This window comes from Lagenorhynchus albirostris, chromosome 10 (genome assembly GCF_949774975.1).
Source record: "Lagenorhynchus albirostris chromosome 10, mLagAlb1.1, whole genome shotgun sequence".
In the NCBI taxonomy this organism is placed as follows: Eukaryota; Metazoa; Chordata; class Mammalia; order Artiodactyla; family Delphinidae; genus Lagenorhynchus; species Lagenorhynchus albirostris.
The window spans coordinates 85,116,669-85,133,094 of NC_083104.1; the positions used below are offsets into that span (position 1 = coordinate 85,116,669).

General features: G+C 45.3%; 2 protein-coding genes across 5 annotated transcripts in view; one reads left to right on the forward strand and one right to left on the reverse strand.

Moving 5' to 3' along the window:
* The window catches only part of ALDH5A1 (aldehyde dehydrogenase 5 family member A1), a 31,314-nt gene extending 25,662 nt beyond the window's left edge, over window positions 1-5,652 (reverse strand). For all 4 annotated transcript variants that reach the window (XR_009543040.1, XM_060163579.1, XM_060163580.1 and 1 more), the window contains exon 1: window positions 5,259-5,652. Coding sequence is in view for 3 of the 4 variants with exons in the window: in XM_060163579.1 (XP_060019562.1) it covers window positions 5,259-5,585 (327 nt within the window). In the remaining variant the exon portion in view is untranslated. The remainder of the gene's footprint in view (window positions 1-5,258) is intronic.
* Window positions 5,653-10,412: 4,760 nt separating this feature from the next.
* The window catches only part of GPLD1 (glycosylphosphatidylinositol specific phospholipase D1), a 46,648-nt gene continuing 40,634 nt past the window's right edge, over window positions 10,413-16,426 (forward strand). Inside the window, exons 1-2 of the mRNA XM_060163584.1 lie at window positions 10,413-10,509; window positions 13,210-13,265. Of these exons, the coding sequence (XP_060019567.1) occupies window positions 10,413-10,509; window positions 13,210-13,265 (153 nt within the window). The remainder of the gene's footprint in view (window positions 10,510-13,209; window positions 13,266-16,426) is intronic.

The following is a 16,426-nucleotide window of genomic DNA, read 5'->3' on the forward strand; positions in this document are numbered from 1 at the left end:
TCTTTATTTTAACGACTCACTGGCTAGTTAAATTTGTCCCACAGACTGGGGTGGAGGTCGCAGGGTGTGTAAGGCATCTGAAGGGGTTTTGCACGCTTAAGAAGAGGGCCCAGGCACAACACCGTGGATGGCCTTGATGCCACTGAACGGTACACTTGCAAATGGCTAAAATGGTAAGTTTTATGTTATGTACATTTTATCACAGTTTTTTAAAATTTCCAAAGATAAAAGGATGAATGAATAAATTGGATTATTAAGTATATTATGGAAGAAATGGTTTCTTAAAAAAATATTTTTTAGGGCTTCCCTGGTGGCGCAGTGGTTGAGAGTCCGCCTGCCGATGCAGGGGACACGGGTGCGTGCCCCGGTCCGGGAAGATCCCACATGCCGTGGAGCGGCTGGGCCCGTGAGCCATGGCCGCTGAGCCTGCGCGTCCGGAGCCTGTGCTCCGCAACGGGAGAGGCCACAACAGTGAGAGGCCCGCGTACCGCAAAAAAAGAAAAACAAAAAAAAAATTTTTTAAAGGAACTCATATAAAACCATTAAAAAAAAAGAGGGCCCAGAGAATGCAGGTCAACCAGGCCACACAGAGGTGCCCCGAAGGAAGATGTACCCCCGAGCTCTGGCTTCCTGCATCCAAACAGGTGTATCCGAAGCAAAGGAGAATCTTTGGTTTATTCCTACCTGCTGAAAGGTTGCCCACAGCAACGAAAAAACCTTGTTTGTGATTCTGTCATCCTAATCCATCCAGCAGGTGTTAAGATTTAAATTATTTTCTCATTCCACTCATGAGCAGGGAGCCTGAGACTGTAAGCACCACTAACCATCTTTCTCTGGGTTCTTTCCCTTCCCTATTTTGGATAAGCTAATAAGCTTCGTTATCTTAGCTCTCAAGGGTGTTGTTGAGATGAAGTCTTCTGAATCTCCAACCCCCAGAGAACAGGCATTGACAGCTCTTAAAACAGTATTACTGCAGTAATTTCACCCTCACTCTGTGCAACACTGGTTAAGAATCTGATGACTGTGGGCCTGTGTGCTGTGACTTATTCTGGGTAAGAAAGGAAAGACTAAAATCTAGGAGGCCTGGATTAGAGAAAAAAAAGAAATGTGAGTAAATGGCCTGCAAGGAATAGAGCACCACACAGAGTCTGAGAGAGGATGAGAGAAGAACACGGAAAGCATGAGAACGCTAAGAATAAAAAGCAGATTCTGCTTGCTGGCAGAAAAGCCAGGGTCCAGTCTGAACACAGAAACCAGCAGAGGCCACAAACTGCCCTCGGTGTGCGCGGCCCGTGTTATGGGTTAGTTGTGCCTGTGCAAAACAGGCGTGTTGGAGTCCCAGTTCCCAGCCCCTCAGAGATGGGGAGATGGGGTCTTGACAGGGGTCATCCAGTTAAGACAAGGTCATCGGGATGGGCCCTAACCCACTATGACTGATGTCCTTATAAAAAGGGGAAATTTGGACAAGACAGAAGCACGCACAGAGGGAAGATGACACAGAGAGACACAGGGAGAAGATGGCCATCTATAAACCAAGGAGAGAGACCTGGAACCGTTCCTTCCCTCGGAGCCCTCAGAAGGAGCCAACCCTGCCGACACCTTGATTTCAGGCTTCTTGCCTCCGGAACTGAGGTGACACATTTCTGTGGTTTAAACCACCAAGTTTGTGGTACTCTGTGATGCCAGCCCCAGGAAACTTCTCCAGCCTTTGTAAGGATCTGAGTAAGTGTGCAGGCCTCAGACAGGGGGCTGGGGAGGCTGGTGGTGGATGGAGTAACGTGGGGCTCAAATCCCAGACCCTCCACTTGAGCAACAGTGAAGTTACATAACCAGGAGCCTCTGTAAGCCAGTTTCCTCGTGCACAGCGTGGCTCGACTGTCTACCTCACAGGGCCATTGAAAGGACTAAACAAAACGCACCTGGAGCACCAAGAACAGTACTCAGCTGTGGAAGGCACAACAACAGCCCTCAAAGAGGGCCTCAGCCTAATCCCTGGAACCTGTGAACATATTACTTTACAAGGCAGAAGGGATTCTGCCGACGTGATTAAGCTAAGGACCTTGCGGTAAGGAGACGAGCCTGAATTACCCAGGTGGGGCCAGTGTAACCAACAAGGATGTCTATAAGAGGGAGAGAGGCGGGGCAGAGGCGGCGTGGGAGGCGTGATACAGAAGGAGAGGTTGGAGTGCTCTGGGGCCCCAGACCACAGACCGCGGGCGGCTTCTAGAAGCTGGAAAAAGCAAGGAAAGCCCTAGAGTTCCTGAAGGAATGCAGCCCTGCAAACCCGTTTTGGACTTCTGACCTCCAGAACTGTAAGAGTAAGTTTGTGTTGTTGCGTTTTGTTAAGTCCCTGAGTTTGGGGTGATTCGTTACAGCAGGCCACGAGAAAGTAATGCATCAGCTTCTAAGGCGGTCAGTAAACGCGTCAGTAACCATCTTTCCCTGAACTCCTCCAGGAGTTCACAGGGTGGAGAAAGGAGGTCATAAAACGCGTGAAAAGAAAGACGTGAAGTAATGCAAAAGACGTCAAGGGGAAGGGCGAGACAAGGGTACGGGCCACGCTACGGGTTCGGGGGAGACTGACGGAAGGCTGTGTGGTCCAACGGACACCATGGCAGACATGATACACGAGCCAGACCCCAGGAATGGCGGGACGTGAGTGGGCCTAGAGAGGAAAGCAGAAGATAGCTGGGGGGCAGCGGGGCGAGCAGCAGAGGCCTCGGGGCAGGAAAGCTGCCTTACAAGCTGCCGTTGCGCCCCACCGTCCAAGCTGCAGAGGTGGACCCAGCTTCCTTAGAAAGCCGAACCCACCACTTCCTTAGTAAGATGCTCCAAGGTCCTTTCAAGAAGCCCCAGGCAAGACCACCTGACTGCACCTGGAAGAGCTCCAGGGCACTGTAACACCCCTACACGGCAGGCTTGAGGCTGCGGGCCCGGGTGGGGCTCCAAAACAACGGCAGAGCGCCCAGGGCTCAGCCTCAATGCCCACCCTGCCTGTAAATCCCCACAGCTGTAAGTGCATACGCGTGTTGTCTGTAGCTCAGGCCTCCCTCTCCTGACTCACGTAGCCAACATCCTACTTAACACCCTCACTTGGTGACTTAACAACATCTCAGGCTCAATGTGTCCAAAGCTGAGCTCCGATGTCTCGCCCCAATGCTGCTCCTCTCACCCCCTTCCCGTCTCTGGATAGTTACTCCTTCCTCCCAGGGGCTCTGGCCAGAAGCCCTGGGGTCATCATTCCATCCTGTCTTTCTCTCACACCTCGTCTGTAATAATCAGGGAATCCAGTTGCCTCTACCTTCAGAACATATCCTTGATCAGAACACTGCTCACCGCCTGAACGGCTCCCACCCTAGTGCAGGCCCGTCAGCATCTCCCACATGAATCACCGGCACAGCCTCCTAGCCCTCTGGGCTTCCACCATTGCCCCCCCTTCAGTCTATTCTCGGCACTGGGAATAGACTGAAACCCTTTGAAACGGAGCCCCGCCTCACTCGCAGTAAAACCCCACTCAGTCCCTAAAATAGCTCCGCAGCCCACTGGATCCAGCACCCTCCTCCTAAGACTCTCCCCCCACGTTAGTCCCCTCAGCACACAGGCCTCCTTGCTGATCTACACCTGTGTCAGGCATGCCCCTGACTCAGGATTTTTGCTCCAGCTGAATTCCCTCACCTCCTTTGGTCTTTGCATCTCATGTCCTCAATGAGGCCTACCCTGATGTTATAGGGTCCCCCCAATTCATATAACCCCCCAGTACCTCAGAATGTGACTGCATTTGGAGCTAGGGTCTTGAAAGAGTTTTTTTTGTTTTTTGTTTTTTGCGGCATGTGGGCCTCTCACTGTTGTGGCCTCTCCTGTTGCGGAGCACAGGCTCCGGATGCGCAGGCTCAGCGGCCATGGCTCATGGGCCCAGCCGCTCCGCGGCATGTGGGATCTTCCTGGACCAGGGCACGAACCCACGTCCCCTGCATTGGCAGGTGGACTCTCAACCACTGTGCCACCAGGGAAGCCCGAAAGAGGTTTTTAAGGTTAAATGAAGTCATTATGGTGGATCCTAACCCAATATAGCTAGTGTCTTCACAAGAAGAGACTAGGACACTGACAAGTTCAGAGGCAGAAGCATGTGAAGATGGGGAACGACGGCCATCTGCAAGCCAGAGAGAGGGGCCTCAGAAGAAACCAAGCCTGCCCACACCTTGATAGCAGATTTCTAGCTTCCTGAGCTTTGAGACCAGAAATTCCTATTGTTTAAGCCACCTAGTCTGTGATACTCTTATGGCGGCCCTAGCAAACCAATACACCTGCCCACACTACTTATTTTTTGCATCTTGCCCCTTTTCTCTGGCCTCTGATCCTCTTAGCCTTCCTTCTCTTTTTCCCTCATAGCATCCATCACTTCTAACATTTGTTTAGCTATGTTTTGTTTACAGGTTAGAACTCCCCTCCCACCCCTCACCCCCAAGTGAACTCCAAGAGGGCAGGAATCTTTTTTGTTGATTGCTGTATCACAAGCACCTCCCACAGTGCGTGGCATAGCAGTTGCCCAGACAACATCTAATGGATGAATGAAAGCTACGACTCCCTCGGGTACTTGGACCTTATTGCTGGATTTGTATCTTCCTTCAGAGGGGGGATGCTGACGGACAGGGTGGACAGTCACTTCACTGGGCTGACTCCTAGGTGTCACATAATAAATGCTCTAACAGCCCCCATCCCGCACCCCCAATTCTCCACTATTCTCTATGTCAGGTAATAGATGGAGCTCTCTAATCACGCCCCAAACCTGGAGACTGGTCCTGGACTGGTCCCTTCCCCTGCTCGATTCTTTTCCCCAGTTCTCTCCACTGCCGAGTTCGTGACTCGAGCCCGAGGCACTCACTAGCAGCCTCCTCGTGGACCACTGAAGATGCTCTGAAGTCACTCGTGCTCTCACCTTCCCTGACCCTTCCCGCCCTCCACCCCCAACACACATGCACACACGCACGCACGCATCGGCCTGCTCGCTTGTAATCGCATGTTGGTGTTCTGCCTCACCTACTGGATACTTTATGAGGCTTGAGGCTGGGGCTGTGCTCCCTAGCGCCGGCACAGGGCTTGGCACAAAGCCGACGCTCCAAACGGATTTGTTGGCCATCTCTTTTCTTGTTACCATGACTGTCCGCGTGGTGTATGCCGGAGCATTGGGGAGGGGAGGTGACAGCTGGTTTCACTAGAGGGCAAAGCCCGATCGCCCCCTGGACCCGGCGCGCACTCACCTTGGCCGAGACCCCCCTCCAGCTGCAGAACGCCTCGTAGGCGGCACGCACGGCGGCGCGGGCCTCGGGTACCCCGCAGTCGGCCACCAAGCCCAGCTCGGCGCCGCTGGCCGGGTCGTGCACCGGGAAGGTGGCGGCGGCCGAGAGCCAGCTGCCGCCCACGAAGCCGTCGGTGCGCAGCAGGGCCGAGGAAAGGCCCGCTGGGCCCCGGGCGTAGCCGCGAATCCGGGCCACCGGGTAGTCGGCGCGGGGGCGGAGGACCCGGCTGGGAGGCGTCCGCGGGAGGTGCAAGGCCAGGTAGCTCCGCAGCCGAAAACAGGTCGCCATGGCCCAGGCGGCGGCGGCTGCGGCGGCAGGAAGCAGGCAAGCGAGCGTGCGCACCCGAGTGCAGGGATCCAGGCGGCGGCGGCGGGGACGCGCCGGGTGGCGGCGGACGCGGGCTGAAGGTGGCCGAGACGCGAAGCAGCGCCCTCTCCCCGCGCTCTTCGCTCTGCATCTCCGCGCAGTCTGGACCTTAACCCTGAGCGCTGGGCGGCTTGGCTTCCTGCGCGATCTGGGAAGGGTCGCTGGGAGAGACACCTGAGGACCGCCGTGCCGTCACCTTTGTCCCTCTCGTTTGTCTAACTTTTCCTTAGCCCCTCAACCGCTGCAAGAGAACCGCTCCCTCTCTCCACCACTCCCCCAAACCGGTATTCCCCCGCCACCGGAATTTGTGCTTGGCCCATGAATATGCTGGTGTCTGCCCCAGCTTCTAAGGACGTGATCACGATTCTTTATTGCCATAGTTCCTGTGCACTCAGGATTTGGGGCGAGGGTTCTCCGAGGGGGTGCAGTGTGGTCCACCGTTCTGCTGCCTGGATGCTTTTCTAGGTGTGTGTCTAAGTGTTCTCTCCATTAACTGGGAGCAAGCAGGGGTGCCCATGATATAAGCGCCTTTGGAGACGAACAGACTTGGATCTAAGCTCAGAATCTGTTGTTGGCAAGCTGTGTAACCTTCTACAATTTATTTAACCTCCTTCCTCTCCTTTGTAGAATGGAACAATACCTACCCCATAGGTTTGTTGTGATTTAACATATGCTTAGTACAGCATTACTCAGTACGTTAAATTCAGCAGTGTTCAAAGCCATGCTAGCTGCCCTGGTTCAAACAACTAGTAAGACTAAAGTTAGGACACCTACTAGTCAGTGGGACCATTTTGTCAAAATCATCAACCAAGGTATAATCACAATTAGACTTGGCCTAAAACCCTGGAAGTAGCAAGGAAACCTCAACTTGTATAGCAGGCCTATACTCGGAATTTGTGGGTTCAAATGAAGCCTAACTCTAGGCGTTGATTGGATCGCTAGTCTCAAAAAACTCCTTCCGTATCTCTCCTGAGTGGAGAGTCTCTTGCTGGCTTTTGCAGAGCCTGTGGGCTCTTTACCTTTTCTAGATTTTTATTTGCAAAAGGCCGAGGCGGTACTTTATATTTTGACTTTGGTTTTTGCTGAGTCACTGTCACTCAATCTTGAGTCCGTCACATTTGGCAGAAATGGGAATAGCACTTAATTAAATAGTGTTTAATCTTTTGTGTGAGTGGGTTCACTTTTGGGTTCTGTATTCTATTGAAGGAATGGGGAGGTGAGAGTCCTGATGGAGACCACAGCTGGTTGGGTATCCCATTCGGGACTGGGGAGCTGGTGTGCTTCCACCTACGGTCCTGCAGAGGGAGCTCTACGGATAGTTGATTTCTAAGGGTTGGGGAAATCCATTCTGCTGAGCAAAAACTAAGTCCCAGAAAAGTGAAGTCCGCTGTAGCTGCCTCTCTCGATCCAAAATTACTTTTTTTTTTTTTACTTATTATTTTTTCAAGGTTCTATTTCAAACGGTGCCCACTCTGCCTAGGGCCCATAGGACTTTTAGGGGAACACAAAAATATTGACCTTCTTATAAAATCAGAATAAAAAAATAAGCTTTTACGTTCAGTATTAATAACCTTTATACCAATGCAGATGTAAAATGTGATTTTTTAAAAGTTTATTTTTATGAAGGAAGGGACCCTCCCCCCCCCACCCCAACCAAGGCAAAAGTGCCCAGGGCCTAGGAAATTCACCATGTCCCCTGCCCTTCTCCCCAGCTCACTGTTCTGTGCTCTTTGCAAGTTCCCATTTAGAGTGGGAAAAATTCCCTCCTGGTTCCGGGCTTGCTTCTATGCCCGCCCAGAGCTGGACAGTTGTGTTCACCAGGGCTTATAAAGGATAAGACCACCAGGTGACAGGGACCTTTCTTCCTTTCCCCTTGGCTTTCCCCTGTCCTCTACCTCTAATTCTCACTTTCTCCATCCTCTCTTCCATTCACTATAAGGGCACTATGATGACAGCAACATATTAGACTGTGCAGAAGTGAACTGAAATTGTCTGCTTTATCTCAAAAGTTTCTGGACCTCAAAATTGTATCTCATTTAACTGCACAAGGAGACCCACCTTCACTTCAAAAGTCCTACCCTGTGTTGGCTTCATACACCAATCTAAACTGTTATAAAAGGTATACTGCTGTATATCTGAGTGTAAAGTTTTTATTTTTAAATTCAATAAGGAATATAGTTACTCAATAGAAGTCTAAGGTGCATCTTTTAGAAAGGGAACATTTCTTTTGAATGATAATAGTTAACATTCATTAAACACTTACTGTATACCAGTCACTTTTTTTTTTTTTTTTTTGGCGGTATGGGGGCCTCTCACCGTTGTGGCCTCTTCCGTTGGGAGCACAGGCTCCGGACGCGCAGGCTCAGCAGCAATGGCTCATGGGCCCAGCCGCTCGCGGCATGTGGGATCTTCCCGGACCGGGGCACGAACCCGTGTTCCCTGCATCGGCAGGCGGACTCTCAAACACTGCACCACCAGGGAAGCCCTATACCAGTCTCTTTTAAGCATGTCACCTATATACTCATCTGATCTTCACGGCAACCCTATATGGTAGGCATTATTATCCCCATTTTTATGGATAATTTTATAAGTAAGGAAACTGAGGCAATGAAACTTTTAGTAACTTGCCCAAGGTCACCCCAATAGAAGGTAGCAGAACAGGGACCCAAATGAAACCCAAGGCCTTTTGGCTCTCAAGCCTGTATCTCCCCACTCATTCCTTAATATACCTGCATGTTTACTTCTCAGCTTGTGTCTCTATTTCCAGAAAAGCTCTAAATGGTAGACTCATGATGTCTATTTTATAACAAAGCCACCTGTATTAGGAAAAGAGGGCGTGGGGTAGAAAGAAAAAATTCCATACATCTTTGTCAGGTAGTTTTCTTAATATTGCCAGCTCCATTTTAACTTTCCTTTAAAAGTCATATCTTTGTTACAAGCAGCATTGTCCTACAAAGGCCCTATCTCAAAACCATCACACTGTACTGCCTAAGCAAATAATTCCCTCCCATTCTATTACATACTTAAAATTAAGTCATTCTGAATCTTAAACACAAAAAATATATGTAATGAGAAATTTGGCATTAATATGGCTTAGTTACTGAACCCTGAACCCATTTCTTTCTCTGGTGCTTTTTGGATAAGTTTGCTTTATTAAACCTGATTAGATACTGTCTTCAGGCAGTGTTACATTTTCCCTGTCGACCCTTTGCAACCCTTTACTGTTATTCATCGAATACTCCTGGGTCTTCTGGGCTTACTAGAGCCCTAAGTTCTAATTGCCTCCCCCTCACTTGCAGGCTTTGGAAAGCCCGGAGTGACGGGAGCAAACTCCATGGCCTCTGATGGCCAGAGGGGCATGGCAACCTGTACACATGTGTGTGGGGCGGGCTGGAGGACGTGGGGAGGGCACCCTCTGTCTGTGGAGGGGAGACTGCTGGCTCTTCAGCTTCAGCTGGTGGTCACATCACATGGGAATGTCAGTTCATGTAGCCAGTTTGTTGTTTTGCTTTTTTAGAGAGAGCTAGAAATCTAGGTTTCTGTGTGGATTTTCCCCATTAAAAAAAAAAAGTTGGCCTAAATTTATAAAACACCCTATTTGCCAAACAAAACACATCAGCTTATGGCCTCTGACCTACAAACAGGAGCAGCAGGGCCTCATGCCATCAGGGTTGAGGGAGAGCTCTAGGATTCCTTTCCTTGGGGCTTTGCAGACGCAGAGTTAGGGTTACAGAGGAAACTTGGCAGACACCTCAGGGTCTCAAATCATCCCATCTTCTATTCTTCTCTTCCGTTTGGCTAACCTGAGAAGGAATACCGTGTCCTCCCACTCTTTTAAAATCTCCTTTCTTGTTTTTAAGGTATAATATGCATAATTCGAGCTTTAAGATCACCATCATTTCTATGAAGAGTTAAACCTAACGTTTCCCATGGGTTAAGTGCTATAGATTGGATACTTTGTCAGGTGTATTCTGAACCTAGCATTTTCTGAATCCTCCTTTCTTGGTCCTAAATCTGTCTCTCCCCACTTGCCCCTCCACTCCCCACCCACCGACAGTGGTATTGGCATCTTTGTTTGGGCTGCAGGAATCTGACCAGGCAGCAAGCTCTGGATAAGCCCTATAAGAATAGCCAGAGATAAAAAGACCAGGAGTGGCTGCTGTTGTGTAATTAATCCCACACAAGTGTCATAATTTGTTGCCAGATACTGAAAGAGAAGCTGGTTCCAGCTGATCGTCATAAAAGCTTTCCCAGCCCTTGTGGCTTCAGAGGCTAAGGAGACAGGGTAACCAGACGTACGTGTGGAAAATGCAAGAGAAATCGGCTCTTGTAAGGTGAGGCGGTCCAATATACTGATTATCAATAGAGACAGGTGAGTCTTTTTTTTTTTAAAGCGAAGAATATTTGGAGACAACTTTGCTTGTGTCTCCGTCCAGATTTCATGTTAAAAAGAAATCCAGGGGAAAGTGGGGTCAGAAGATGGGAATGCACCACCTGGAGGCATTTAGATTTCAGTTTATCGCTTTTTTTCTTTCCCAGGTGGAGTTTGTTTGCTGTTCTGGTGAAGTTAAACAGTAGTTAAACAGTTGACTTCACTGGAAAATGATATTATTTTGAAATGAGGCTGAGTTTCCTGTGTCAGTGACCTGCTTAGCGGGAGAGCAGTGGGTCTGGGCCAGGATTTCAGACTCCGTGCCGCCGCAGCTCTGAGCATTTCTCGTCACCATAGGAGCAGGGAGTAATGAGAGCATGTCTACTTTCAGATTCTGGTCAGGAGTGCTGATTGCACTGGGCTCCCTCTGCCCTAGAAGTTCACCGTGTGGCATTTCAACACACGTAGAAATAGGTAAGTGTCGACCCCTTGTCATGGTATTAAGGACAGTATATCTGTCAGAAATGTTAAGGGATTTAAAGTCTAACGCGTGTATTGATAATGAGTTTCCCTGCTGCACTGAGCCATGGGGCAGTGGAGAAGAAAAAGCCAGAGATGGAGTCGTCCAGGATTGGGGATTGACTACTGGGGTGAGGTCCGTGGAGGAACAGGAAGCCTCTTTGGTCATTGGGTCCCTGGCTGTTTCTCTGCGTGGGGAAATAGGAACTGGATAAACTAGGGGTTCCCATGAAGCAGAAGAACTGACAGAGTGGGAGAGGAGAAAGACGGGTGGAATATGGTAGGAGTGAGGAATTTATGCTTGTTTTTACATTTCCAAGTATATGTAAAGGACCATGTGTGGCCACGGGAGTGGGTCCCCTGAGTCAAGTGGCTTTAAAGATGGTTGGCTTTAGGGAGGGCAAGGAATGGTCCCTGGCACTAGAAATGCCCAGAATGATGGCAGTATTTGGGGAACACGGGCACAGCAAGCTAGTGCCTATGAGCTGAGGGGCAAAGGCTGAGTTACCTGGATAGAGGTAAATGGTAACACAAAAAGTTGTTTCTTGGACAAAATGTATTTGTAATGTTTTTTAACTCTTTAGATAAAAACAATAACAATATTTTATAGTTATGCTACTTCTAGAAGATTCAAAACAGAGCAAGATTACAAATAAAATATAAAAATTTATCAATGCAAAACACCTAGAATATTGAGCTCAGCTGGGCAAGAACTATATTATCACAGAATTCTATGATCTGAAAGGACACTAGAGGTCACTGAGTCCAGTTCCTTTATTTTACAGCAGAGGAAACTGATCCCAGGGAGTTTTCACAGCTCACTTGTTAGTGACCTGGTCAAGAATTACATATCCTGACAGCTGGTCCAGTGTTCTTTCCATTAAACATCTATTGCTGGGCTTCCCTGGTGGCACAGTGGTTAAGAATCTGCCTGCAATTGCAGGGGACACAGGTTCGAGCCCTGGTCTGGGAAGATCTCACATGCCGCGGAGCAACTAAGCCTGTGCACCACAACTACTGAGCCTGCGCTCTAGAGCCCGCGAGCCACAACTGTTGAAGCCTGCGCACCTAGAGCCTGTGCTCTGCAACAAGAGAAGCCACCGCGATGAGAAGCCCGTGCGCCGCAACGAAGAGTAGCCTCCGCTCGCCGCAACTAGAGAAAAGCCCACGCGCAGCAATGAAGACCCAATGCAGCCAAAAATAAATAAATAAAATAAATTTATTAAGAAACCCAAACATCTATTGCTAAAAGGGAGTCAGGCGACAGTGGAAAAGGAAATTGGACCTAGGTTCTAGTACCAGCTCTGCTGTAAACTACATGAGTGACTCTGAACAATTCACTTTCTCTCTTCTTCTTCTGCAAAATGAGGGGGCTGAACTTCTTAATGAATTCTAAATTATTTTGCACATCTAAGTTCTCTGAAAATGAAATTGCTGAAATTATAGCAGTGGGCCAAAGAGGAACAAATATAAGTGGGAATATTCAAGTTTTTAATCTTTGGATTTTAAAAATTAGGAAATCTAAAAATTTTTAAAAATCAGATAATTATGTTTCTTCAGTAGCAAAACAAAGGTGCTAATAATATGTTAATATATATTAATCTAATATATGCTCAATATAAAACATGTAATAAAAAATAATAAACATGTTTATGTGGACATAATTGAAGGCAACTCCTAATCTGCACACTGAATATTTTTCTATAAAAGGCGATTAAAACAACACTTATTTACTAATAACTTAGATTTCATAAATATCCTGGTTCTTGTTTTCACCTCTTATGTAGGCCTGTGTGGATGGTTGACATTTATGTGAGTTAATTATTAGAATTGGCCTCATTCAGTGATTTGGGTTTATAAATCACTGGAATCCTATATACAGGTTCTTTGTGGGCTGTGACCTTGTCTCTCTTATGGTATAAATGCTTATAATATGGTAGTGGCTATATTTTTGTTGTATGAATTATAAAAAATTGGATGTGACTTCCAGTAGAAATAAGGTATCACCTCTGAATGTCTCTTCATAATTAGTGTTCGTTGATTCTAAGGAGATTCAGGGTGTGGGTGCACGTATCTTTTGGGTGTGGGCATGTGGGTGGAGCAGGTGGCTTTTTGAGACTTTTGTCCTTCTGAAGTAGTCAAGTGATGAAACACTTAAGGGACACTGATTCAGTCCGTGGTTTAGGCCCTGTATTGTATTTCCTACTTGGCTTTATCTACCCCAGTGAGCTGCAAAATATGATGATGACAACTTCTGTTTATTGAGTTCCTGCCATGTGTCAGCCATGAGCTCCTCACTTAGCATTTATTTTCTGTGGTTCTCTTAACAAACCTGTAAGGTAGATATTATTTACTTAATTTTACATAGGTGGGAACCGAGGCCTGGAGAGGTTAAGTAACTTACCCAAGGTCATAAGAGCTAGTTAAGCAGAAACTTTAAATCATCATTCAATTTTGATTTGTATTATAACAATATAAATATTGTTTGAATCTAATTATAGCCAATGAAAATTACTAGTACAAAGTTAACTTTCATTTCCCGCTTCCTTGACAGTTACAACCACAAAATTATATATTTTCCTTTTAAAATGATCTCTAGGAAGTTGTTTTCAGTTATAGTTGAATTTAATTGATTTATGTATTTATTTCTCTCAGGTCACAGAGCTCTGGAGCTTCTCCACCTTCAGGATAGGACTGTTAACTACAAAGAGGTAAGAAGTTTGATTTTTTTTTTTTTTTCCTTCCTTGGGCATTAACTTTCTATCGTAGGTGACAAACAAAGGTCCTAACAGATATTGAAATAGTAATTTTAAGAGTCATTTATATGTCTTTATAAAACATTAATATTTGGGGTTAAATGTATATGTCTCCTCTAGCACAACTTGAACACATATAATAATTTAAATAATATCATTGAAATATTTTAATTATATTAATGATAGTTTGAAAAATATTTGAGAGCATTTAAATTGAAATCTTATTTGTTCTTATAAGGAAAGGTTACACCTAAGATGAGCCATTTATTTTCCACCATTTATCTCTGTGTGCTGTATAAAAACTGCCTCACCGTGAGAAGAAGGAAGTATTTATTGAGAAGTATGCCTTGAGATAATCCTTCCAATTTTTCTGCCTACTGTATTCTTGGTAGGACTAGCTGATGGCTCACCTTTAACCATCCTCAAATTAGTTGAACCCATTCTGGCCCTATACACTCTTTCTAGTCCTATAGCTAAATAAAACTTTGTGACAAAGATGATTCTTAAATATTACCTTTGAGAGAAATGGTTAAATTCCCTCATGACATCAGAATTGGATCAAATTATTTACCAGTGAGTCTTGACAATCCAGTATGGGAATCAGTATGGTTAAAAACAACAACAACAGAACTGAAATCTAGCATCATCCATAAATCACTTTGAGTCATTAGTTTCAACTTCCTTATTCACCAATTTAACAGGCCCTCTAGGGAAAAAAACAGCATTTATATTTGATTGTCATCTTCCTTGACCCTGATAGAAAGTCGACAGGAAAGAGGAGAAGCAAGAATCTAATTCATGGTGTGAACAATCAATCCTGAGCAGAGTGATTTTCTAGCGGAGGCATTCAAGCTCCTATCACTAACTTAAAGCATGTTAAATGGACACACATACTTCCCCTCAGCATTGGTCCTAATCCAAATACTGATGTCATCATTGGAAATATCCTGAGGACACACACCTCCCCCTTTTAACTTATGAAGACAGATAGAGATTACTTTACCTTTTATCTTGTCAAAAAATTCCTTTTCAAGGATTGGTGATCTATTTTATATCTCCATATGTGGGAATCTTTGGAGTTTCTCTTTCTCCCTACTAAAACCTGCTCTTTGGTGACTGCTGGACTCATTGGTCCAGTTTGGTGAAAGGATAGAGAGGGAGGTTACCCAAAGGATGCCAGACAGACCCCCACAGGCTGGCGGTATCTCAGCAAGCCCTGCACATTCGGGGTCTGAGTTTTGTTGGTTCTGGGATTATCATTTGCTGATACATCAGAGGTGACTACATTTTAATGACTTTGACTCACCCTAATCAAGTTAATAAGAGACTAATGCATAAAGCTGAGAAAACCAACTTACTAAGTTATAAGAACTGTAAGGACCAAGTGTACCTCACATTGGTGGTCATTATTGCCCTGATTTTATTCTTTCTGCAACAATAAACAGAATGTGGTATGTTAACCAGGAAACCAAAACAATGGTATTTGGTTGGTTGCTGTCCTCTCTTTGCTCTGCTCCTCCCTCACTGCCCATAGAATAGATTTCGTCTTTTCTGATTATAAAACTAATAGAAACTCATTGTAAAAAAAAAAAAAAAAAACTTAGAAATAACCAATGTTAACATTTTGCTTTAAATCATGCCAGGCATTTTCTCTGCATTTATTAGCACTTTCTCTCTTTTTTTTTTTAAGTTATGCATTATTTTGTAAACTTGCCTTTTTTGTCATTTACCATATCAGAGATATAGTCATATATCTGTTCATGTCCATATCAATAGACATCTTCAGAATAATTTTAAACCATTACATATTTTCTGTACCATAATTCATTTAACCAGTTCCTTATGTTAACTTTTTATTTTGAAATAATTTAAAACTGATAGAAAAGTTGAAAAAATTAGACAAATAATTCTTGTATGCCTTTTACCCAATTTCCCCAGTTGTCGATAACTTATCCTATTTGCCTTTTGAGCCTCTGTATACGTATTGATTTTCCCCTGAGCCATTTGAGAGTTAGTTGCTGACGTGGTAATCATTACCCTTCAACACACCCTTGTGTACAGTAGTTCCCCTCATCCTCGGGGGATACATCCCAAGACTTTCAGTGGATTCCTGAAACCATGGATAGTACCGAACCTCATATATACTGTATTTTCCTATACATATGTTCATACTTAGGATAAAGCTTAATTTATGAATTAGGCACAGTAAGAGAAACAACAATGACTGATGATAAAGTAGAACAATTAAAACAATATACTATAATAAAATTTTGTGAATATGGTCTATCAAAATATTGTACAAATTTAATGTCTTTTCCATTTTATCTAAGCACTTAATCACACACTGTGGCTGTAACTTTTACAGTTTGAGGTGCAGCAGCAGCAAAATTAGCACAAATTTCCTTTTCCTTCTTCACAGTTTCATGGCTAGAAGGTTTGTTCTTACTGTACAGTAGTTCTTCCTGTATATCTTACTGTATATCAAACTCATCATACACTTTCTTCCCTTATTAAGTCTACAGTGTTCACCTTTTCACTTAAAGGAAGCACTTTACAGCTTCTCTTCAGCATATCCAAATTGCCAGCATCATTATTCTTGTGCTTTGGGGCCATTATTGAGAAAGATAAGAGCTACTTGAACCCAAGCACTGCGCTACCTTGATAGTAGATCTAATAGTGGAGACAAATGGGCAGGATACACTGGACAAAGGGATGATTCACGTTCCAGGCAGACAGAGCAGGATGGCTCGAGATTTCATCATGATACTCAGAATGGCGCCCAATTTTAAGACTATGAATTTTTTATTTCTGGAATTTTCCATTTAATATTTTTGAACCATGGGTAACTGAAACCAAGGAAGGCAAAACCATGGATAAGGAGGGACTATATTTCCTAAAAACAAGGACACCATGTATATACATATACATATATATAACTACTATATGTATCTATATAACTACAGTATAATAATCACAGTCAGGAAATCAACATTGAAATAACACTATCACCCAATCCTCAGGCTCTTACAAATTTCACCAGTTGTCTCAATATACTTTATGGTTCCAGGAGCATGTGTTTAGTTGTCTGATCTCCTCCAACATTTAACAGTTCCTCA